We start from the raw sequence: 25,867 nt of genomic DNA, 5'->3' as shown, positions 1-25,867 counted from the left end.
GAACATATCTCAACATAATAAAAGCTATTTATGACAAACCTACAGCCAGCATAGTACTCAACAGTGAAAAACTGAAAACCTTTCCTCTAAAATCTGGGACAAGATAAGGCTGTCCACTCTCACCACTTCTATTCAACATAGTCTTGGAAGTCCTAATCACAGCAATTGGGCAAGAAAAAGAAATAAAGGGGATCCAAATTGAGAAAGAAGAAGTAAAATGGTCACTATATGCAGATGACATGATACTAAATATAGAAAACCCTAAAAGGTCCACACAAAAACTACTAGAACTAAATAAAAGAATTCAGCAAGTAGCAGGTTACAAGATTAATGTACAAAAATCAGTTGCATTTCTTTACACTAACAATGAATCAACAGGAAAAGAAAGTAAAGAAACAATCCCTTTTAAAATAGCACCCAAAGTAATAAAATACCTAGGAATAAATCTAACCAAGGAGGTAAAAGACTTATACATGGAGAACATAAAACACTGATTAAAGAAATTAAAGACTTAAAAAAATGGGATGGTATCCCATGCTCCTGGATTGGAAGAATCAATATTGTTAAAATGGTCATATTGCCCAAGGCAGTCTACAGATTTAATGCAATCCCTATCAAATTACCCAGAATATATTTCACAGAACTAGAACAATTCATAATAAAATTTATATGGAACCACAAAAGACCCAGAATTGCCAAAGCATTACTGAAGAAAAGGAAAGAGGCTGGAGAAATAACCCCCCCAGACTTCAGACAATGCTACAGAGCTACAGTCATCAAGACAGCATGGTATTGGTACAAAAACAGACATATAGACCAGTGGAACAGAAGAGAGAGCCCCGAAATGAACCCACAAGCTTTTGCTCAACTAATCTTTGACAAAGAAGGCAAGAACATACAATGGAATAAAGACAGTCTCTTCAGCAAATGGTGTTGGGAAAACTGGACAGCAGCATGTAAATCAATGAAGCTAGAACACTCTCTTACACCATACACAAAAATAAACTCAAGATGGATCAAAGACTTAAACATAAGACAAGATACAATAAACCTCCTAGAAGAAAATAAAGGCAAAACATTATCTCACATACATCTCAGCAATGTTCTCCTAGGGAAGTCTACCCAAGAAATAGAAATAAAAGCAAGAGTAAACAAATGGGACCTAATGAAACTTATAAGCTTCTGCATAGCAAAGGAAACCATAAGTAAAACAAAAAGACAACCTATGGAATGGGAGAAAATTTTTGCAAAAGTTGAAACTGATAGAGGCTTGATCTCCAGAATATATAGGTAGCTCATACAACTTAATAAGAAAAAAACAAACAATCCCATCCAAAAATGGGCAGAAGACCTAAACAAGCAATTCTCCAAGGAAGACACACGAATGATCAATAGGCACGTGAAAAAATGCTCAGTGATGCTAATTATCAGAGAAACACAAATCAAAACTACAATGAAGTATCACCTCATACCAGTCAGAATGGTCATCATTCAAAAGTCCACAAATGACAAATGCTAGAGAGGCTGTGGAGAAAAGGGAACCCTCCTACACTGTTGGTGGGAAAGCAGTTTGGTGCAGCCATTATGGAAAACAGTATGGGGATTTCTCAAAAGACTAGGAATAGACTTACCATATGACCCAGTAATCCCACTCCTGGGCATACATCCAGAAGGAACTCTACTTCAAAAAGACACCTGCACCCCAGTGTTCATAGCAGCGCTATTTACAATAGCCAAGACATGGAGACAGCCTAAATGTCCACTGACAGATGATTGGATAAAGAAGATGTGGTGTATTTACAGAATTGAATACTACTCAGCCATAAAAAATGACAACACAATGCCATTTGCAGCAACATGGATGTCCCTGGAGAATGTCATTCTAAGTGAAGTAAGCCAGAAAGAGAAAGAAAAATGCCATATGAGATCGCTTATATGAGGAATCTAAAAAAAAAAAAGAAGAAGGAGACAAAAGTACTTAAATATAAAATAGAAACACACACATAGACATAGAATACAAACTCGTGGTTGCTGGGGGTTGGGGGGTGGGAAGGGACCGACTGGGAGTTCGAAATTTGTATATACTGACAGGTATATATAGAATAGATAAATAAGATTATACTGCATAGCACAGGGAAATATATACAAGATCTTGTGGTAGCTCACGCTGAAGAAGAATGTGACAATGAATATACGTATGTTCACGTATGACTGAAAAATTGTGCTCTACACTGGAAATTGACACAACATTGTAAACTGACTAAAACTCAATAAAATAAAATAAAATAAAAAACAGATAACAGGACTCTTCAGAGTTTTTATTCCTCCTTATGTTATTTTTAGTAAGTTGTGCTTTTCAGGGAATTTGTAGATTTCACCCACACCAGGATTAGGCAAATTGATTTTGTCAAGGCCAAAGAGTAAATATTTTAGGCTTTGTGGTCCACACTGTCTCTGTTGCAACTACTCAACTCTGATGTTGAGGTGGAGAAATAGTCACAGATAATATTTAATCAAAGGGACACAAATGTGTCCTAATAAACCTTTATTCACAAAAACAGACAATGGGCCAAATTTGGATTCTTCTAAGAAATGGTTTTTTTTTCTTTAGTTTTCAGTACTCTGATCATGATATTGCTACATTTTTTTTCTTTTCACATATCTTAGGAATTTGAAAGGTTTTTGGATTTATATTTTGATCTATTTCATCACTTTTGGAAAATTCTCAGCCAGTCCCCCTGGATTCAGGTATTGTTCCTGCCACTTCCTCTCCCTCTGGGACTCCAGTTACACATACATGTTTCCTCCTCATCCCACATGTCTCCTGTAGTCCTGCAATTTCTCCCCCTTTTCTCCGTGTGTCAATTTATATACTTTCCCCGGACCAGCTCACTAATTCTCAATTCTGCTGTTTCTAAGGTGCCATTAAATCCACCTATTAAATATGCTATTAGGGTTTTTGGTTTTTTGTATATTTTTAGTTTTAGAATCGTCACTCAGTTTGTAAAAATGGATTCCAGGTCTCTGCTGAAAACATCCATCAACCTCTATTTTCTAAACAGATGAATCATGGATATTTTGAAGTCCCTCTCTGATAACTCTATTGCTAGTAGTTTTTAGTTAATGGGTCCTCTTTTATTAATTTAAAAATTTTAGTATGCCTTGTAAATTTAAATTAGATACCGTACATTGTGGATAAAAACCTACAGAGGCTCTGCATGGAATGATTTTCCTCCAAAAGGGTGATTTAAAAAAAATCTTATTTTTATTTTATTTATATATTTATTTTTAAAACTTATTTATTTACTTTGTAGGGGGAGGTAATTAGGTTTATTTATTCACTTAATTTTTTTTTTAATAGACGTACTGAAGATAGAAGTACTGAGGACCTCAAGCATGCTAAGCACGCCCTCTACCACTGGGCTATGCCTTCCCCTGCAAGGCTGATTTCTTTTTTTTTTGGTTCGTAGAGAGAATTAATCCTGTTTTTTTCAGAGTTGGGCTTAAAGCTCTACCATGACTTATACAGGGTGAGGCTTATTCCCAGAGCTTGGCCCTCCTGGAATTTGTACCGGAAATCAAATGCCCCTCTACCTTCAGGTGGATCTACATCTCCCAGCCACCAGGCAGCAGCTGGGACCTTGGCTCAGCTCTTTAATCCTCCAGCTGCAGCTGTCCTCCTCTGCGCATGCCCAGCTCAGCAGTCAACACACTAGGGGAATCTAGCAAATATGGGGCCCTCCACAGTTTCCAGCTTCTCTGTCAGTTCCTGGAGGGTGACACCTGTCTCCTCAGCCTGTACGCTGCTCTTTGCTTGTGCTCTGATGTCATGTCACCGGACTGGGTGTCCCTCCAGAGGAGATGGGTACAGGTGGCCTCACTTGTGTTCCTTCCTTCTTTTGAGGATTGCCATGCCTCAAATTTCTCTGTCTGTTTTGTTGCTTCCAAGCGCCTTCAAACAGTTTTCCACCTGTTTGTTTCTTCTTGTTTTGTTTTTGTAGGTTTATAGACGGGATGCTCAAATTGGTAAGAGCTAACCTGTCATACCTGGAACTGGAAGGGCTGTGTCACCTTACTGCTTGTTTCCCAATAAGATGAGAATCATCCGGACCAGGGATGTTTTCAGAATCTCCACATGGTTAGTCAAAACGATGTATGTGCTATAACTGTGCTACAGTGCTTTATCTCTTTGCAAACTACACTGTGGAGTGTTCTCCTATTGACCCCTATTTACAGCCCCCAACGCACCCCTTTTCCACAGAACGGGACTAGCAAGACTTCTCCTCCGTACAGAGGTCACTGGCCACTGCGAGGCATAAGATGTGCTTTCAGGATGTTCTGCGTCTAGAGCATCCCCGCATCTAGTTCTCACAGGCTCCGGGTGGACATTTCTGATGGGGCTTTTCAAGGCTGAGGGATTTATTTTAGAGAACTTTAAATTTGATTCAAGAGCTGAACATGTCTGCATCTAGTCTAGGTATCTCTCCTCATTTTAGTCCAGACATCACTAAATTTGAAGGCTGTTTTCTATAGTTTATATCATTTAAGGATGTAGGTGGTCTCCTAGTTTCATGGTAGATGAAATTTTTAGTCCCTTTCCTACCAAATTTTGGGTAGTTTACAGTTGGCAGTGAGAGAGGAATGAAAGCATCTGTTCTCTGTCATTTTCAGTCTCTGATCAGGAGCTTGATTTGGGACATAAAATCAATATGACTTGATGACTCATTTGAGCACAAATTCTCAGTGAGAGTGATGTGCTCCCAAAGGTGGTAATTGGTTCTTGGTGAAGATAAGAGGGGTGAGAAGATCCTAGGTAACACAGTGGTCGTGGTCCCCTAAGGGGCCACAGTGGATAAACAGATACAGGACACCTGTGTTATTAAAATGTCAGGTAGGGAGGGCTATAGGAAAAGAATATCCAAAAGTCTCCTTAGGGGCTTGATAACAATGAAAAGATTGAGGAGTAATGTGTTAGAAGGAGGCTCGAGGGATAGTTAAAAACTAGTGTGCCTTCCAGCTTTTTGATTTGGGAACCAGGTGGGTAATGGGGTAGAAAAAATATACTTACTCTGTTCAAATATTAAATAAGCCAACGTTTTGTTTATGTTTGTTCTAAGAATCATTTTAGGGATCTTAATGATTACAAATGATCAGTTAAAAATAGATATCCTTGTTTTTTAAATAAAATTTGTATTTTTAAAAAATTCCACATATAAGTAATATCATAAACAAACTATAGTTACCAAAGGGGAAAGGGGGGAAAGGATAAATTAGAAGTTTGGAATTAACGGATACAAACTACTGAATATAAAACAGATAAACAACAAGGACCTACTATATAGCACAGGGAAATGTATTCAATTTCTAGTAATAAGCTCTAATGGGAAAGAATTTGAAAAAGAATTTTATATATATGTATAACTGAAATACTTTACTGTACACCTGAAACTAACACTATAAATCAACTACACTCAAATAAAAAGTAAAATTAAAAAATATGTATATCATCATGTATTTCCAATCTGTTATAAATTCAACTAAGTATATATGTACACACACATATATTCAGTGAACACTGAAACATTAGAAAGTAATCTCTCATATCATGTCATCTGAACCATAAGAGAATATAAATGAGTCACAGGTGATAAAACCATATCATAAAACTGAAGACGGACACACACAAACGATTTCTTGTTATACCTGCAGTTTTAGTTTACAAAGGAACAAAGAAGACCATTAATTATTCTAGATGATTCAGATAACTTAGAAAACATTTCCACTAATTATAGGAAGCCAGCATATATGGTCTCTTGAGAATCTTTCAAGTTCTATGGGTCTATGGTTTCTTGATTCACTATATGGGACATGACGTATGTATTCAATTAGCAAGTGTTGATCAATATGGATTTGGCTATAGCGTTGATGCTTTAGGACAGCCTCTTTAAAATCAAGGTAATCATATTTTGAAATGAGTAAAGAAAGACAGCTCTACATGATGATTTTCTAAAAAAAAAAAAAGCCTTTTAAATTTTTTACCATACTGTTTTAAATTTAACATATACCAAGCGTAGAATGAAGTCTGTTAACTACGTGCTGAAGCCATGAATTTGAAAATAAAATATATTCCTTTGGACAGACTGTTATTATACTATGTAAAGCTAACACGCTTAAAGCAATCACAAGTACTTCTTCTATTTCATACATCAAGCGCATGATTAAGACACAAAACGTGCTGTAGGAAAATGGACCAATAAGCCTGATAGAAACCAAACAGTCTGCAAGTTTTCTTTTTCTTTGAAATTAGAGCTTTTTCCTCACTGTATTACACCAAAGACTTGCAAACATAATACAAAAACTGTCGGCCAAATCAAGGTACTATCTGAATTCAGAATACTTAATAGCTAAAGAATTAGAACCCGATCTCATATTTTAATTTTTTTCCTGCACATCATAGCGCCAGAATTTACTGTGCCACATAGTTTGGTTTACAATATGCTTCTAAGGCAGCGATCTGTCCTCTTTACTTTTTTTAAAATAATATTTTTAATGAGTCTTCAGTGGATGAAACAACTACTTGTAAAACTGCTCTAGTGGAAGGATTAAGCGTGAGCCCTGCTCTCTAAGTCTTCTCTTAATCTTTTATTTCTTCTGTTTCAAATGTGTATGTGTGTACGCGGGAACATGCAGAGGTAGTAATGTTCGTTCGAACACCTGCAGTTGAGAGCATGACCTGAAAACCTTCACGCTAATGAAACTGAACTTCTCCAAACCAACGCTTACATTCATCCCGCTCATCATAAATCATAAAGCGAGGTGGAAAAATTAAGCATGAATAATAAAATCCAGATTTTGAAAGCTGTTGTGTCATACCCTATGGCGGCCATCTGCCTCTAAGACACGTTAGGGATAACTTTTAAAAGTTCAGAGTAACTCGAATATTCACATCTTGTAGGGAGAAACTGAGCTACAATCATATATCGAGGGCAATATGACAGACTCATCACTTTTTCTCACTCACTCCTGTGGGGTGGAAGTGGTGGATATGGTTCTCATTTTCCAGATGAATACACACATAATAACGTTTCATATGTATTAAGAGTCATTTAAAACCACAGAGCGAGGGATCACATCCGTTTTGCTTTGCAGCATATAGTGGGTACCAAGTGTGGTCCCTCAATGTAATAGGTGCTCAATAAATGACTGGTGAATGAACGGATGAGTGAGTGAACCGTTAAACAGGAAAATAAATTAAGTTCTGCAGAAGCTGTGTACTTACTGCAGTTCTTTTACTGGTTAGTGATCGTATCAAAACAGAAATCAACACACACACACATACACCCCCCCCCCAACAATGTCCTAATCCAGTCATCTGTCAATGGACATTTAGGTTGTTTCCATGTCTTGGCTATTGTAAATAGTGCTGCTGTGAACATTGGGGTGCATTTGTCTTTTTTAATTAGAGTTCCCTCTGGATATATGCCCAGGAATGGGATTGCTGCATCATATGGTAAGTCTATTCCTAGTTTTTTAAGGAATCTCCAACTATTTTACATAATGGCTACACCAAACTACATTCCTACCAACAGCGTAGGAGGGTTCTCTTTTCTCTACACCCTCCCCAGCATTTATCATTTGTGGACTCTTAAATGATGTCTGGTATGAGGTGATACCTCATTGTAGTTTTGCTTTGCATTTCTCTGATAATTAGCAATACTGAGCAATTTTTCATTGGCTATTTGTATGTCTTCATTGGAGAATTGGCTACCAATTATGAAATATAAATACGTCTATTATCATACTGATCAGATTTTTCATCTTTTAACCATGAGTTTGAATAAACAGAATTTTAAAACTTAGGCAGGTGTTAGTTACTAAAAAAAAAGAAATAAGAAGCAGTCATATATTGAGAATAATCATTACTCACAGTTTTATGGGAATAGGGAACATTTAAGGCAGAAAAGCCTGTAACCCTCTGATGTCATTTTGTTCTTTTTTTTTTTTTTCCATTACAAACTCTCCTCAGAGGTTTTTACCACATGGTTGATAGTAGACATGGCATACCTCTGTGTGTGTGTGTGTGTGTGTGTGTGTGCGCGCGCGTGCGCCTGCCTATGAGGATATTCAGGGAGAAGAATGTACATAAACAGATAACTGGGCTCTGAATGTCAGAAGAAAGACTGGTCCCTTCCCATATCTCACTGCACCTTCTTTATTCCTCCTAAACGTTCTAAAAAATCAAATATGCACCACATATGAAGAATCCCGGACCTGAAGTACAGGACTACAGGAAATATGCCTCTTTATGTTAGTCTTGGGGGAAACTTACTTAGCCATTAGCTTTACTGCCTAAATCGATGTCATGCACTTACATAAAGATAACTCTCAGCTCAGATGTGATCGAAACTACAAAGAAGAGAAAGGGGAGCTGAAAACAGGGAAACGCCCAGAGAAAATGGATTTGTCATTAAGAAATTTATTTGTATCCTTTTCAGGTCTGCCCCCCTCCCCATCACCTTCAATTTCCCACAAAGTAACCCTGGCTCCAGTACACTCCCAGGTAGATTCTAGTCCCTTGTTGAGCTGCCTAAAAGTTTTCTGTTCTTTACTTTCTTCCTCAAAAATCATGTAGCCAAATTTTTCCTGACGATTAATTTTTGAAGAATCCATTTTCCTGAAACTTCAAGAGAAAATGACAATGGACCCATATATTGTTTTCACAGTTGGTTAGTAATATATGTTCAATTAAATCCATCATACTTTATAGCGTAGAACATAGACAAAATTGCTTTAAGCTTTATGGCTTTGTAACTATTAGTAAACTGTTTTCAGTAATTAAAAGCGAAAGGTCTTTGTTTAAACCCTATGTATCAATATTCTTGCTAAGTTGAATAGGTTTTGAAATAATATCTTAAAAATATTTCAGTAAAAAGGAATCAATTAGAATAATTTTTACCCCTTTATCCCAACAGCTTAATGTGGCTACATACTTAGGTCTTTTAATTCTTCCTTTAATTTTAGAGAACTCAATATTCTGATAGGACCAGATGCTGAGAACATTAGAAGTAGAGATAAAACATTTTTTTCTATTAATGTCTTTACCGATTGGACTTGCTCATGTAGAGTCTCAGAGAATGTCATTGTTAATTAACAGTAAGATAAGTGCTCTCAATCGGCTCCAACGTATGAGGTAGGTACAGAAAAACCCAGGAGATGGAACGCTCTAAGATACATTTTATTCTAAAACATCAAAATGTGCAATAATATTAGATTTCCAGATTATTAGAAAGATAATTATTCCTATTTTGAGCATTTTTATCTCTTGGATCTCTCATCAACCACAAAACTCCTTCAATGAAACCTCTATTTCTGAAAACTCATTAAGAACAAATATAAAATGCGCCCTGTCCATATTGAGTCTGCTTTGCTTAGGGCAGGATTGGATACCTGAGGTCTTTTCTCTTCAGCAGAATTATTTAAGCAAACTTCATGCAAATTTCTTATCACACACATAATGTAAAATAGAGATGTGTATTTTGTTATCATGTCCACCCGAAGGCAGACAAACTGCTTTGGGATTAAAGAAGAGACCAGCACAATGCGGCCCATGGGGAAACACAGCCGGCTTTCTGTTTGTTTGTTTTTTTTTTTTTTGCAAATAAAATTCTATTGGAATACAACTATGCTCACTTGTCTGCAGTTTCTGTACCACAATGACATTGAAAAGTAGTTGGAACAGAGACTGTCCTGCATGGCCTGAAATGTTTACTACATGGCCCTTCACGGAGAGAGCTTTCTGACACTGGACTTTGTGGTCCACGGAACACTTTGTGGATTTAATCATCTTAGAAGAAACTCCTGTGACTGTGACTTGGAGCCATCTCCAGAATTATGACAACAGTTATAAATTATACCTGATAGTAGACGGTACCCAACAGTCTAGGCAATAACACACAATAGTTAGTAATTTCTCAACCCACACTAGTCCCAGTTATTTTAATGCAATGTTTTGCAGCTTGACCTGAACAGTAGTTTAGCAAGAATATTCAGGAAGCTAGGTGCATTTGCATCCCGCAGATGCAGGCCTGATTTGTACAAACAGCATTGCCCACTCACCTGATCCTACCCCGGGGGCGCTCAGACTGCTCAGACATGAAGCTTGTACTGCTGAGGCGGGAGGCACTGCTGGTTCGGGAAACGGCGGACACATCGCTGACATCACTATCTGATGACTTGGCAGAGACGTTATCACAGCTTCTGTACTGATCTTTATGAATGTTATACTAAAGATTAAAAACAAGAAAGCGTGAGCTCCATCATCAGATCATGGACCACAGAGACATACATGGCGAAGTTCACGACGGCTTTGCCCACGTCAAGTCAAAGTGCCCCTTCATAAAAACAGGGGTGGGACCTCCAATCATCCAAACACTAAATGCAGTCCATGATTTCCAATACAAAAATCCCACATCCTTTGAATGGTAAGAAGTGGCTTATAAGGACTGAAGTATAAAAGACTCAAAAATGTAAATGCTTAGGTGTAAAATCATTGAAGAAATTATTTACACAAGTGTCAAAACATCAAAATTGTATTATTTTTTTCTAGTATATCAATTTATTTTTTCTTGCTGTGGTTTTCATTATTGGCTACAAATTCTACTCATCTTCTACACTATCCATGGTACAGACTGCTTCCGTCTGCCTGTGCTTTCTGAGTCTTTCTAAAACGTATACTCAATTTCCCTACACACTTTCCCTACTCTAGACATCACACTTTTGAAATTTCATCCAAAAATATAACTCTCTACAAAAAAGGCTGATATTAAAGGCTGTGCCAGAGATAAGGACAGCAGTGGAAGAGAAGACTAGACTTTGACTTTCCATCATGGTGTAATTAGTCATTTTCAGATTTAACTATTCAACGAAGACTTGAAGTTAAAAAATGACTCAAAAAAAAAAAAAAGATTCCACTAAGTGTTGAAAGCAAAAAAAATGGGATTCCTATTAAAATTTCAGTATACACTACCTCTTATATTTAAGTGTGTCTTTATAGTTTAATATTCATTGTCATCCATTACTAAATTAATACTAAAGATAAATGTCTTAGAAATCATTAGGTAAAAGATTACAACTTGCAAAGCTGTCAAAGCAGTTAATCCATTCTTCTTTTTACTGCACTCTCTTATTGCAATGTATGACACAGTGAATAGTTTTATATTATCTGTATTACTTTTATATGTGTTTTAGTCATAATAAATAGTAAGGTTATACTAGTGTATGCAATTTATAAATAACGAATATATAATTGATTTTCTATTGTTAGATACTGGAAGGTAAGATAATATAACTTCTTACATAAAAGAAAAGAACATATAACTAAAAGGAACACATGACCAAACACTGGGTATTTAAGTTTCATATCAAGCAATTTAATTTTGCACTTATGTGCTAAGGTGTGAAAATATCAAAAGTTTGTTAAATTTGTAGAAAAGCTCATCCATCTTCTGCCCTCCATGAGTTTTACTAAATCTAAAATAATCTAAATACTTTCTAAAATTTTGTATATGCAGTTGTCTTGATAAAGAATACTAAATGAAATGATGCTAAAATGTGGATCTGTATATACAAAAGGACTATAAGACAATAATGTTTTTTAAAAAAACTCCTAGAGGAAGGGTCATGTTTATTTCATAACCCTTCAAATGAGAATAGTTCAGGCTTAAGTCATTAAAATGTTAATTTTTCACCTCTCACGTGTATGTGTTGGGCAAAGAATTTCACAACAAGTGTGACAACAATTCCAAATTTATAGAATATCCATAGAATTATCTTTCCAAAGAATTTTTTCATAATTGTCTGATTTGTTTTTGAAAGGCATATATGCTAAATAATTCAAAAGGAAATCCATATTTGTTATTATGTTCAGAACTGAGCTATTTATATAACTTCAAGTCTGACCTAAAATTAATATTATTTAAGACAATGTATTCAAAGTAACGTGTTAATGGTTTCCCAACAAATTCTGTCATATCTGATAGCAGGATGCTGACTGAGAGGATTCATTTCAATCAGAACTGTTTTTTATTTACAGAATAGATGTAAAAATTTAATATGCACACATAGTGGAATGTGATTTTAATACTATTACTGGGGTACAAACTTAATTTCTATATTACTTATTTCTGAAACTAATTATGTAATTATCAGAATGTTTCCAAATACTGAAATGATAGCTTGACCATGAGAGACTGTGAATGAATTGGTTTCTAATACAATAAAAATTTACCCAGCTGTGGGAGATTTTTCTGGCATTGTACTGACCACCAGAACAAATGTTCTAATATTTGGCAAATAATAAGCAATGTAGACTACAGCATAAGGACATGTGGGTGTACATGGAACTATTTCCCCAACTGAAGAAATCCCCCTTTTCTATCTCTTCCTCTCTCTCTCTTTTTCTGTAATGGAGGTGCTGGGGATTGAACCCAGGACCTCGTGTGTGCTAAGCATGTGCTCTGCCACTGAGCTATACCTACCCCTCTCTTTCTCACATTTTTTGTATATAAATTTTACTATTCCAGCAAAGTGCTAAAACAAGAGATTTTAAAAGATTATATGTCATATTAAAATTTCTTATATTGGGGTAAAGAAAAATCCATCATTCAGACACAGGGTCACGGTTTTGTTCACACTGGCTATTTGAAGAAAAGTGAAAGGCTTTTACATTCACTTTTTACTACGATATCTACTTATTTTCAAAATCTGCTAAAAGTTTGAATTAATCACATTGACTTTTCCTCAAGCATGATTTGTCAAATTTCCTACTTAGCGATGAAGTATTTTAAAGGAAACCCATTAATTATACTTTGAGAAATGTAACATCCTCAGGAGAAAGTTACACTGACCACAGAGCAGAGAAACAAGTCATTGGTGTGAGAGGAGGTTCTAACAGTAGGGCTGCTATTTTTGTAAGTAATGAACATTCAGTGGCTTCCGATGGAACCCATTGCATCAACCTTGCTTGCTGTTCCTGGGTTATGGGAACATAAGAACTCTTTAGAATGTGAGAGCCTGCATGCAAATTCACCCTCCAACTCTGAATGTCACTCCATCACCAAGGCATGTGACTCTGTCTAACATCAATGGGAAAATTGCACAGTGTCACATTTCCAGAATACGGAAGCAGATTTGTGTTTTATCAAAATCCAAGTTAGTGCTAATTCCTTACTCAGGATGGAGTTAGGTTCATTTAATACTTTAAAGGAGATGCCAGGTTTGAAACATCTTAGGAATTATACTAGATGTGTCTGGTCATGCTTTGCACTGAAGACAACCGAGTTCTGTTGGTGTTTGGTAATAAATATTCTGAAAACAGTCAACTATTTCTAACTTGGCAGAATTTCAACTAAGGTGCATTGCTTCATTGAAAATGGCAAACGGATTAGAACGCTAGAAGCGAGTCAGTAAAGGAATAAAGTTCAAAATTTAATGTATATTAAATTTATGAAGATACTGGTTCTCAACCATGCAAATAAAAATGAATCTTTGTAGAGTAAATCCAAAACAGGATGAGGTAAAAGGATAAAAATTGAGAAAAAAATGAGAGAGGTTTAACTGAAACTGTTAGTGGAAACTATTTAAAATTTTTATTATAAGCATTAAGCTATAATGTGAATATTAGAATTGTGGAGAGTATTTACCTTTTACTTAACATGTAAAATTAAAAATAAGCTAATTATCTGCTATTTTATCTTATGTATTTTTTCCTGTCCTATATTCTTAGAAGTTTTTAAAGATACCATATCTTTGATCTCACACTTATTAATATAATTTATAATAATTTTACTTATGTCATATAGTGGTGTCAGTTTATACCATAAGAGCAACAGTAATGTATCTGAAAGTAATGAGTTTTTAATATTAAAATGCAATGTGAGAGAAAAAGAAAAAGGATGCCTGTGCAGAGGAGGAGAAATGATATAATATAGAATATGGTAATTTAACTGCGTGCAAATTAAAAGCTGTAGAAGAACCTCTGTGTCAAACTGGAGTCATGTGTACATTTCAGTGACGTCAGAAGCAGAACAAAGGGGAACCTACGTTCCAGATCTGGTGTCCCTGGGCCACCCTGAACAGAAAGGCTTTGCTAAGTTCAGTAGATCACCTCCTTTCTTCTGGAGGAGCCTCAGTCTTCATAAGTTTGGTAAATCAGAGAGCTGGAATAGAAGATCACTTCAAGGTATTTTCAAGTTCTAAATTTCTATCCATCAGAGAATTTGGAATCTCCCAACCAAGCTAAATCCACTTTTGATTTGTTATGAAAATGTGTGAGTGGTGGTTTAGACTGCTAGGTAGGGCACTTCATTTTGTAGTTTTTTTGATCAATGGATTTAATGATTAGAGTCCTAGTTCAGAAAGGCTATCGGTATTTCACCCTGATTCTTCATTGACCTCTTTCTTGTTTCCTATGCTGGCACTAACTCTCCCTGCTGCTCCGTGCCACCTCATCCTTTGACATGATGCTAAGAAATTGAAAAGGCATTTTCAGCTTTAATGAAGCATTCCCGTTTTACAGAACCTTTCCAAAATAACTACATGCAACAGCACAGGAAGAAAACCTAACTTACCCTGCTTCCTAATTCTTACTGCATTTGTGGGAAAAGGAAACAAAAAAATGATAATGATGTCCATCAAGAAGACAGACAAACAGCTGACTCAGTGATAATACAGTAAAGAACAAACCACAGAAAAACTACATGGGGCTGGAACCAGCAACTCTGTGGGACATCAACATATTTTGCTTACTGACTCTTTTTTTTCTTTACTGACTTTACTTTTTAACACGTTTCAGACTTCTAGAGAGTTTGGCCTCACTCAGTCTCAGCGACCCCTGGCTTTGGCCAGTTTGAAACCCTTCTGCAGGGGTTGTATCTAACCTAAGACGTAAAATGACAGACTGTTCAACACACATGACTCTATGGTGGTCTGGTGACAAATCAAATTTCATAATCACTCCTTTTTTTTTTGGTATAAATCTCTGAATATCTGACTATATAACGAACAACCTCCAACATTTAAAAATAAGGTTTTCCAGGTTCATGTAACAAGCTAATAGTACTGACATAGTATAATTTTTATTTAATTTTGAATTTCTAAAAGATCATTACTCCCCAAAGGGCTCTTGACATCAAATTATAACACAGCTTGTCCCATAGTGGCTGTTGCCCCTTTTGTGGTATTTGAAAAAAAAAAAAGGATTTTTAAATAAACCAGATAATATATTTAAAATTGCTTTACAAAGTATAAAATTCTATGTGTATTTTAATTAAAATTATCAGATGCTAGTTAGCAGTTTATTAACTCCTTATTGCATCCTTACAAAGCAATATTGAAATATAAATTAAATGTTTATTGCTCCTTGAAATGGTGTGGATTTCAGTTTCAAAGAGTTTGAAATGAGTTACTTTTCTTACTAAAGACAGATCGATAAGAAATCTCACATCACATAATTTCTGTCCTTCACTAACAAATATCAATAGAAATATCAACCTCAAATAGTATTTAAGACTATACATCTATATCTTAATATTTTAACTACAATATTCAACAATATTCAAGCAATAAAATGGCTTGATGTACCTTGCTTATTTGTGTGAATGTGACTACTGACAATCCATCACTGACTTTAATACCAAGTATTTTCATCTTGTTTTCAGAAAAACATTTAATCTAAGTTAATGAATCCTATTTTAGTAAAGCCATGTCGTGTGAAAACACCACGAGGAGAGAGGGTACGATGCAGGACCGCCACGTGAGTGACAGCTGCTCTCGGACTCCTCGGTGCTCACCTGTCCTGCCTGCTACGCACAGTGTAATTTTTCAGTAGGGAAACTACGAGTTGGATATGGCTGGGTTTACCTTGGAATATTGATCGCGATCAAGTTCTTGACTAGAACCAGACCCTGTTGTCTGCTTAAATCGATGCACTTTCATTTTCATCTGTCTTGTTCGTTCCTCCACTACTAAGCTTGCTGCAAAAACACACAATGGAAGTCTATTAAAACACAGGAAGCAGCTTCGAGGAACCGAATGGCTTAAGATTTCAATGCTTTTGATATGACTTCAAGGAAATGAAATTTAGCAATAACGTGATTCATAAACAAAAGGCAGGATGTACCATGTGAGCCACTCTGGCTCTAAAGATGAACATGACTCAGATCACACAGAACGGGGAGCACAGGTGTTAGTAACAAAAGCAAGGGAGCCTAGTCCTTCATCTGACAGGAAATGATTTCCACCCCGTTCATAAACGACTACGTGGAACAAAATTTAATTGTGAAAATAGGCCTTCTGTTTAATCAACTGGTTGTTGCACGGACATATATAGAGAAAACAAGTCTGCAGACTGAGCACATCGCACATGTATGCACACATTTACATGCACTGCACACCGCTTAACATCCTTTGTCACAGAAGTCACCCCAAAACTGTTTTAACTGGAGAGTGTCTGCTTTTCTGAGGCCTTCTTACGAAATCGTTCATATCTACCAGCAGCTTTTCATGGGTATTTGCCAATCTTAAAAAAGGGACTCCCTGAGAGAAAAGATTAGTTTTCTATTTTTGACAGCTATGCCTGTGACCACATAGATGAAATTCATAGTTTTTGAAACCGTGGTATTGAATGTTAGCTCTTTAATTTAGAATATGTAAAGAAGTGTATTCCACTGAAGCCTTTATCAAGCTCCCAAGCAGCAGGTGTGAGTGTTGGGATGGGAAGAATCACAGCCTTCCATCGAGGATGAGTTCTTTTAAGCCAGAATCCATCCCAAACCGCTTAGTTTTTACAGATGAAGAGCTAAGAATCAGTCGTGCACATATACCTGTGGTGTAGGAGGCCTCTGTTTATTTTTCACAATGTACCTTTTGCCAATTTCAGACTCTTCAATCTCTCCAACAAGAGCTACGATTTTTAAGGTGTATACATACACATAAACATGACCAGAGCCACAGTGCTTGTGATTAATGTATTAGGACATCTGCCGAAAGGCCCCATCATTTAAAGGATGATGGAAACCCTGATAGATCTGATTGACTTGGCTGCTGATTTCATCTCTTACAAGGAGTTTATAAAGATCCTTGCTGGCAATTTTTTTCCATTGCAATGAATAAACATGGCCTGTGATTTCTGATAAAAGGACACTGACATCCATTATAAGAATTAAGTAAATCTGTAGCTTTTTTGGTGTGTTCAAATACAGACTAATAGCCCACGAGATAAATACATGGTTTGCAATATGTGGGTAAATGTTTTAATCATACTTTTAAGGCCAAATTACTAGATGTTTAGCTTTGTTTAAATTCAGTAAATTAGATAGACAATTTCAACTTCTAATGTCACAGTTATGGGAATTAAGCAATGATGCACACTTGCTTTGAAAATACTGACTTCAGGGATAGTAAACGAGGACTTATGATGAATGAATTGTTCAATAGAGATCTTGAGAAAAGCAGCTCAGAAATGCATTAATTACTTGACAATATATAAGGAGTCATAATAAGTATTATAAAGCAAAATGCTACTAGAGAGCAGCTGGGAATTGAGGCAAAGCTATTGAAAAATGTGAGTTATATTTACAGAAAGCAATATACCAAGTGGGAAAACGTACACAGATCTGTTCTCTGCCCTCTGCCTGTGACGTGGGGCCTCTGGGCACTTGCTTGGCGGTTCGCTCGGGGCTGTGAGAAAGCCCAAAGGACTCTAAACAGCGGCATTCTACAGCTAAAGATTTAAGCAATTCCAAGTCATCTCCACTTGCGATAAAAGTGAATTTAAATGATGTTAGCTTAATATTCTCAGCAAGACATTAATTTCATTTTAAGAAAATCTTGACACTGATTAGCCCATAGTTTTGTGACCTTCACCTTTGGTATCATGTCATTCTCAAGAAGGACCGTTACTGAACACTGAAAAGACGATTTCCCAAGAGCTACAGCCTGAAGTGGTCTGACACAGTCCTGGCGACTTAACCTCGCCAGGATTAGCACGTCACTTCCTTAAATAGGGTTACTTAGCTTATGATATGGCTGAACTTAACTCTGTATTTTGCAAAAGTCAAAACTAAATATTAAGAAGGCAGTGGTTGTCTAACTAAAATGTATCCTAAAATGGTTTTAAATGATTTCACTTTGACCTCCCCAAAATGACTAATATACTATCCTTATCCTTGAACATGTGCAAGTTACTATCATGTAAGCTGTCAAAGAAAGAAAATCTCCAAAATTTGTTTCTTTGCAAAATCATGAGTAGACTTCCTTGACTCCCCAGCAAAAACGCAGTTTCTCTGTTATATCCTCATCTCTTGGTCTCAGATTCCAAGATGCAAAATGCAAACAGCTTATCATTGACTTACTCATATTAAAAGGTCAGATAATTACATATAATTCACATTAAAAAACACAATGTCTCATTATTTCCTGATGATGTGTACATTAGTGTGTATTCTAAGAAGAATTGTTTATACAAGTTGTCATGTTTCAGTACTTTTTTTTCATTAACATCAATGAAGAAGCTTTAGTGTGAATTTGAAAGTTCTTTAACTTTTCTACAGATTTTGTTTACTTTGCATTTTATTTTTCAACTGTAGATTGTGGAATAAAATGGCATTATTTCTGGATTATTGGTGTGTCAATCTAAATAGGAAGAAATATTTATGAGCTGAAATAGAAAATTTATCACAAATTTGAACTGGAAGACATGATTATTAATGTACATTTTTTATATGGAGAAAAATAGATAGTAATGATTAAAACTGAATTGAATCTTTGGAATATGATTATCTGACGAGTATCTCACTTTAAGTAAAATTAACCACAGTCCAGAGAGCTCAAATTTCTCACTTTGAAAAGGATGGTTGCTGATCATCATTTAAAAATTTTATATTACTAATTTTAATGCCAGCAGCAAAATTAAATTATGAAATAAAATATTTTCAAATTCTCCCACAAATCCTAGCATTAAATTCACGTATTAGGAGCATTCTGAATGCTGGGAGCATTGTAAACTAACAAAATCATTAAAGCATCCGTTACTATTCTTTTATAAAAAGATTGTAAGAGTTGGAGGACTTTTTTAAAAAATTTCAAAACTGCCACATACTAGAAAGTGAAATAACCCCTCCCACTTTTTATAACAAATATAATTATCATGCAATTTCTTTTAGTCTCTTATTGAAAATGTACTTTCCATATAAAATTTTCTAAAGATAAGGATGTTCACTGTAGAGGGTATTTCGGCTAACACTGCCGACAGCCTGATAGTAACAGGAACGATTCACTTTCCCTACCCCCCAAGGTGAGATTAACATTGTATTTTTATACAAAACTTTTGTTTTTAAGATGGAATTTTTCACTATGCTTTCCACAAGCTGAACGGTGTGTCTAATGTTGAATAAACTGTGCTTTTTAAAAGGCAGATATTAATTTACCTAAAAGATATTTATTGAATTTTATCCATTTTTTTTTAGATCAACTTTACATCCACTGTGATTTTTAAACTCTGTCGTTTTAATCCAATGAATGTACATATGTCAAATATCAACTCAGCAATTACAATTAAGCAAATTATAATTAAGAAAGTACAAAACTAGAACTTTTTTTTAGGGGTTAAGTTAAAATAATACTTATGAGATCATTTCTTCTCTTCTAAACTGGTATACTCAAGGTGAGAAAAATAAATACAACTTTAAAAGTAATTTATTACTTCTGATGGAAAGTATTCGGTATTATTAAAAACAAAGATAGACTGAAATAATTAGTTCTTTTTTCATGTCCCATGTCTTGCTGTGAACTCAACCTTATACTATGAATGATCTTTGGTGAAATTGCGAAGAAGCTGAAATCATTTGCAAATATTGTATTTATGCTTATATGCATTTTCCTAGATCTGTCCCTTTCATATAATTATTAGGGAGGCCTGTGACTTAAAAAAAGGCTTAAGATTCCTTAATAAATCTCCCCTAACCCATCACTAAAAAATTTCTACAGTATCACCTCATCCAAAGAGAAATGTGATTTTCTGGGAAACTCCTTGGACCTAGCAGACATTTGTGACTTGCTTTAAAATATTGTAAATATTATGGTTCTGTGTCATTTAAGATAAATGTAATTTAAACATTACATTCTCATAAGTATATTTTAAATATTATTCATGAATTTACAATTACCTAAATACAAATTTGCTCTGATCTTCAAATTCCTTAAATCTTTCACATTTCTCCCTATGCCTCTAGAAATTAACATGAATTCGAAATTTCAAAGGTTTGTGTTAATAGGCAAAAAAGATAATCTATGTAACCTATTGGTAAACCTGTATTTTCAAGTATTCTAGGTGAAATATGAGTGTGGAAGAGAATAGAAATAATGAAAATTTCTATATTATTAGATGTATTAAAGTAAAAAGGTTACGAATATTTTATTCTATAGCAAGATCAGCTGGTGCCTGTGTCAAAGGTGAAACCTGATAACGTTTGGACAGGATAACAGCGTGTCGTGCTACCTACAAAGCGCTGCCACACTTTAATGCCTCTGCTTCCTGGCTGTTTAGTAACAGAAGGAGAGTGGGGTGAGAGTGGGGCCCCCATCCTCGCTCCAGGCTCCAGTGCACGTCTCAGAAAGAGTGATGGCGAATGACCACACATCTGGAAGTTGTCGAGTAGAATTAAATACATGAACGAAACACCTACGATGCCTTAGTTGTTGACAACACTGAAAAAAAAAAAATCCCTTCTCTGAAGCTTTTTTTTTTTAAAAAAGATCACTAACAGTGGGAACTCAAATACTAGAAATAATACAGTATGAAACATTAAAGAAGATATGAAGATTAAAAAGTATAAAAGATAAAAAAAATTAGCGGACTGAATCTGTAACCCTTAGTAGCCATACGCACACACAGCCTGAAGAGAAAGGAAGATGCTTTTATATTTGAAAATTCAAAAATGCAATAGTGGTCTCTAGTCACAGGGTGTTTTTTTTTTGTTGTTGTTGTTTTTTTTTTTTGGCTTTGGAGGAATACAAATTGTTAGGCTGTATGAACGTTCTCCGTAACACCTGGAAGCAACGTGGTAAAGTGGTGAGAACCCAGGTCCGGGGAAGAGCAGGCTTAGATCACACTCTCTGACCCGTCACGGCTCCTCAGTTCCTCAGTGTGGCCTCGACCAGTCCCCATCCTTCTCTCCACTACGAAACCTTTATTTGTGAAATGCAGAGGTTGCTAGAGTGACTGCCAGCTGTTGTATTCTATGACTCCACGTTATTTCAAACAGGGCATTGGTATTTTCCTTCATATTTCCAAAAAAAAAAAAAAAAAAAAACTGGAAAACTACAATGACTTTCTCTCTGCTCTTTTCCCTAAGTTCCAGTACTTTTTAAATTTGCCAATTTACCAAAACTATAGATGTTAAGGGTGTTGACTGAAATAAAGTCACACAACGTGAGAGTTGTGGGTTAAGTTATCTTGGCGGCAAAATGAAAGCTGAGAAACTCTTCTATAGAGGCAAAGGGAAAACTCAGTGTCATACAGGATTTCAGTGAAGGGGGCACATGCAGTCAAGCACACACTCAGGCAGAGGGTGCTGCTGGTCACGAGGAGCAGATGTCACCGTCAACGATTTTCGTACTTTTCTAGATATGAGGAGATGTGAGACTTTGGGTCATAAAATCTTCTCCTGAAAATACCTAACTGTCTGAAGGCCTGTTCAGCCAGTTTTCCCAGAGCACGGAGTGCCTCACTCCTGACCTCCATCCAGAACTCCTCTCACGGAGTGTCGGAGGTCAGTGGTGGCAGCGGCTCGTGATTGAATCCAAGCAGAGTTAGGTGGCGAATGCCAACCTGATCTGATCCTTGGAGAGGCAGGTGGCATGTGCCAGTTTTTAGTTGGCAAGGGGAAAAAATTTACTGGTTATATTTTACTTTGTTACTTTCTATCTTTTTTTCCATCATTTTTTCCCAGTTAAAAGATAATGTATTTCTTGCATGTTAATCCTTAGTTTTGGGGTCATGTAAGTGTAGTAAGTGACTTTGATATAATACTTATACACCCCCTTCTCTCCCCCTACATATACAGTATACATACATAAAGATTAAATGTGTAAAAAATTTTGATGATAACAGAAATGCCCAAGTTCCGGGTCATTTTCCGAGAATAAAATTCATTTCGACTTGCAAGGGTAGAAATGTGCCAAACTGTTGCCCTTGGGACCTTGTATGATTCTCTTGGATGTGAAGGATTATGTTCAATAACATAAACAACAAAATAAAAGGTAACACCTATCCAGCATGAGAAACATAAAACACAAGTAAATAACACATGTTAATTGAAAAATAAAAAACCACATTGCCTTGAAGGACTTTTAAAGAAAATAACCTGTGCTTTGGTACTGAGGATTGAGACAGAAAACTGACACAGGGGAAGTAGGTGACTTGCACGTCTAACCACTCAGATCTTGCTGCAGCCAAAACCACAAGGTGGTCTCGTTTTAGCATGCGGATTTTCAATCGACTGTCCAAAACAAAGCTCAGGATTCTCAACCCCAGATATGACTTTCAGCGTCAAAACTGCCAAGTCCCAGAGGAACACTGAAAATATCAATCAGCTACTTGACAGATAAGAAAGTCAGGCTCTTTATGGAAGCATCTGTCACTTTATCTTGCCCTTTTGTGTTGCGTGGGGTTAAACAGCATTTTGACCTTAAATGTACCTCTGTTGTGAGAGGGGGCACTGTCTTCCTTACGGAGGCCCTTCTTAGAGTACAGTCTTCATGAAGTGCAGCCCTTCGAAATAAGGCTTCTCCGGGGGAATAACAGAACCACTCCCTGAGGGGTCATGTGGTTTATCCCAAGTGATCGCTAATCTGTTTACCCATAATTTTTGGTTTACACATCAGTTACAATGATGGCAACAGAATCTATCTTGTAAGCCTTGATGAGGCATAACTACTAAATTCAATGTCTCTTCCCTTTTTTCTGTAAAAAGTGTTTACAGATTTTAAAATCTGCAAAAAAAAATTACAATATTTAGGGGAAATCTACAGCTTTAGAGGAAGAAAGAAATCAGGGCCTATCCATGGCTAGATGTCTGTCTGCCTTCTGTCTTCTGCATCTCCCCAGAGACGCCAGGGAGAGAGGGGTGATGACGGACTCCGTCAACGGGGCATTTCCAGCAAGGTGACCCTTGGTTGATTGAAGTGTTAAACACTCTGACGTTTTAGAAGTCTTAATACTATTATAAATAACCACATTGGAATCAGCAGAATGTAAAAACAGGGTCAAAACCAAGGGTTTGGAACTGCTTTATATGGGCCACTTCACTCACTACATCCCTAAAGTTTAAAGAGAAGGCTAGAATGACAACTATATTCGCGGGTTTGTGGTAAAAAGAGAAATGGACAAGCTAGCCCCTTTTTACCAGTGGCGCTCTAAATATTTGTGACTAAACATTCATGAATATTCATAGTAAGTGTTCAGAAACAGCAAAGCCCTAGAAGATGAAGAAATTTGAACTTTCGAAATCAACCTACAGTAACAGCAAATGAATCACCTGGTTAAGATGCATCTAGTCAATATGCATCTAAGAAAAATGTACATAAAACTGAAACCCTTTTCTACTTAATGACAGGTAAAACAATGCTGCTTCCGAAGAACACACAAATTAGTTTACTGCTTTTGGCATAGTCTAGTTTCATAATTTTTTCCTATGATGTGTTTCACAACCGTAATATACTATTAAAATAAGTGTGCAACTGTCTAAACAATAACTAATATTTAACAGAAAATCATTAAAATAACATTTTCACTTTTTTATATGAATTACATCTAATAATTAAGGTGAGTGCTAATAGTTTCATAAAAATCAGATTTTGTGTGACTTTGCAATCAAATTGCTCTTGTCAACATTTAAAAAGGAAAGCACAGGTCATTTATTTGAGCATTTTTAAACAGAAACTTAAAATACAGTTGACTAGAGATACTCCTTAAATAGCCCCTACCACTTGGTTACAATAATTATTTTACATTTTATTAGTGAGACAGGAAAACAAAATGCAACAAATGCTACTTACTCTCGGTTTCTGTTCAAATCATCTAGTCCCTTTGAACTCTAATTGCCTTTCATTCTCCACTTGTGTAAATTACATGGTTTTTATGATGAAGGAAATTATATTTACAGAAAAGACAGTACAATGTGTTTTGTTACGATTCAAACTTGCTTCCGAAAGTCAAAAGAGTTAATGCACTTAAGAAATATTATCTTAAAGGCATATAAACTAGAAATTCATTATGATAATAATGTTTTCTCACCTTGAAGTCATTTAATTTCTGGTTCTGTTTTGATCTTCTTATATCATTATTTCGATGCCCCCAAACTACATTCATGGGCTCTTTAAAACTGTCCAAGAAATGTAGCAGAGAGGGAAAAATTGGCTTACTTTTAGAATGAATAATTTAAAATATGCCTATAAAGCAGTTTGTGAATCCTAAAAAGATATGGGCTCTCAGCTTCCAACACAAAAGAGGGAAGTAAAAGGTAAATGGCCTGGTATGAACACTGCTATTTCCTCGGTTAACTTTTCAACCCCAAGATCGTGTTACCTGTACTCAAAGACACTGGCTTTGCTTTCTCCAACTGCGTAATTTGAAGAGCAAGCCAGGTATCAGAGGTTTAGCTGAGTGGCACAAAACCGGGCCGTCAGAGGAGGTGGGAACCCTATGTGGACCTCCCGGTGTTGAGTGGTGTGCGTCACAGCAACAGGGCGCGTGGGCTGCGGAGTCAGAATCCAGCTCCGTCTGGAGGCATCCTCTTGGCCCCTCTGCTCTCTCTCTATAAAAGGTGCCATTAGACCTCCCTTAGGGCAGTGCCCCTGTTGTTACCATAATTACGCGCACCATGGGCGCTCAGTAACACTGAATGAGGGAGAGCCTGCAGAGCAAAGGGGTGGAGAATACGGTCTTTGGAGGGAGGCTCACTTCCAGTTGCCATGATTGAAATGGGGCCAGCTTTCTCAGTTGGAAAATGATACTACTAGTTGTGTCTCACATTGTTGTAAAAATTTAATAAGATAAACATGTAACACGCTCAGTCAAGTCACTGACATGAGTAAGTGCCCAATGCATTCTACTGACCATGAAACGTGTTGATGGCATTTTACACCTCTCTGCATGTGCTTTGCAAAAATATGCTTTATAAAATATATGCTGGAAAATTATATACTGGTCTCCTTCAGTGAGGGTGAACAACCATTACCGTCTGCCCAGAGCTGTCCTGGTTTTAGCAATGAAAATCTTGCATCTTGTGCAACCTCTTTTGGTTTAGGGGGTGGTAATTAGGTTTATTTCTTTCTTTATTTAATGGAGGTACTGGGGATTGAACCCAGGACCTCGTGCACGCTAAGCATGCACTCTGCACTGAGCTATACCCTCCCTCCTTGTGCAACCTCTTAATCCTCGACAACCTGGGGCCACTGTTCATCTACAATTCATTAAAAAAGAACTCTCACTTGGGGCACCTTCATCTGTACCATCAGCGAGGCGTGGCGTGGCCCGGTCCCCATCTACCCAGGGAGCCCTCAAGACAACTTAATTCTCCAATAGGATCGACCCCAGAAAAGATCAGCTCACAGCAGCAGGGTTTCTATGCAAAACAAAACATCTGCTTTTTCACAGGGTAGGTGAGCCTAAAATGTGACTTTAAAGAAACTTCTGGAATTTGCTTCTATGCTGTCTGGGCTTTTCACGGCCAAGCTGTGCTCCCTGACCTCCCAGAGGAGACGGACGGCATCCCCTGTGGCTCTCTGCTCGCCTTGGGTGCATTTGGGA

General features: G+C 36.5%; 1 protein-coding gene across 1 annotated transcript in view; it reads right to left on the bottom strand.

The window, feature by feature from the left end:
- Positions 1-25,867, bottom strand: part of RIMS1 (regulating synaptic membrane exocytosis 1) — a 451,285-nt gene that overhangs the window by 75,052 nt on the left and 350,366 nt on the right. Inside the window, 2 exon segments of the mRNA XM_074368769.1 lie at positions 10,117-10,283; positions 15,919-16,031. Coding sequence (XP_074224870.1) covers positions 10,117-10,283; positions 15,919-16,031 — 280 coding nt within the window.

This window comes from Camelus bactrianus, chromosome 8 (genome assembly GCF_048773025.1).
Source record: "Camelus bactrianus isolate YW-2024 breed Bactrian camel chromosome 8, ASM4877302v1, whole genome shotgun sequence".
Lineage (NCBI taxonomy): Eukaryota > Metazoa > Chordata > Mammalia > Artiodactyla > Camelidae > Camelus > Camelus bactrianus.
The sequence above is the reverse complement of the archived record's forward strand: the minus strand, read 5'-3'. Positions and strand labels throughout refer to the sequence as shown.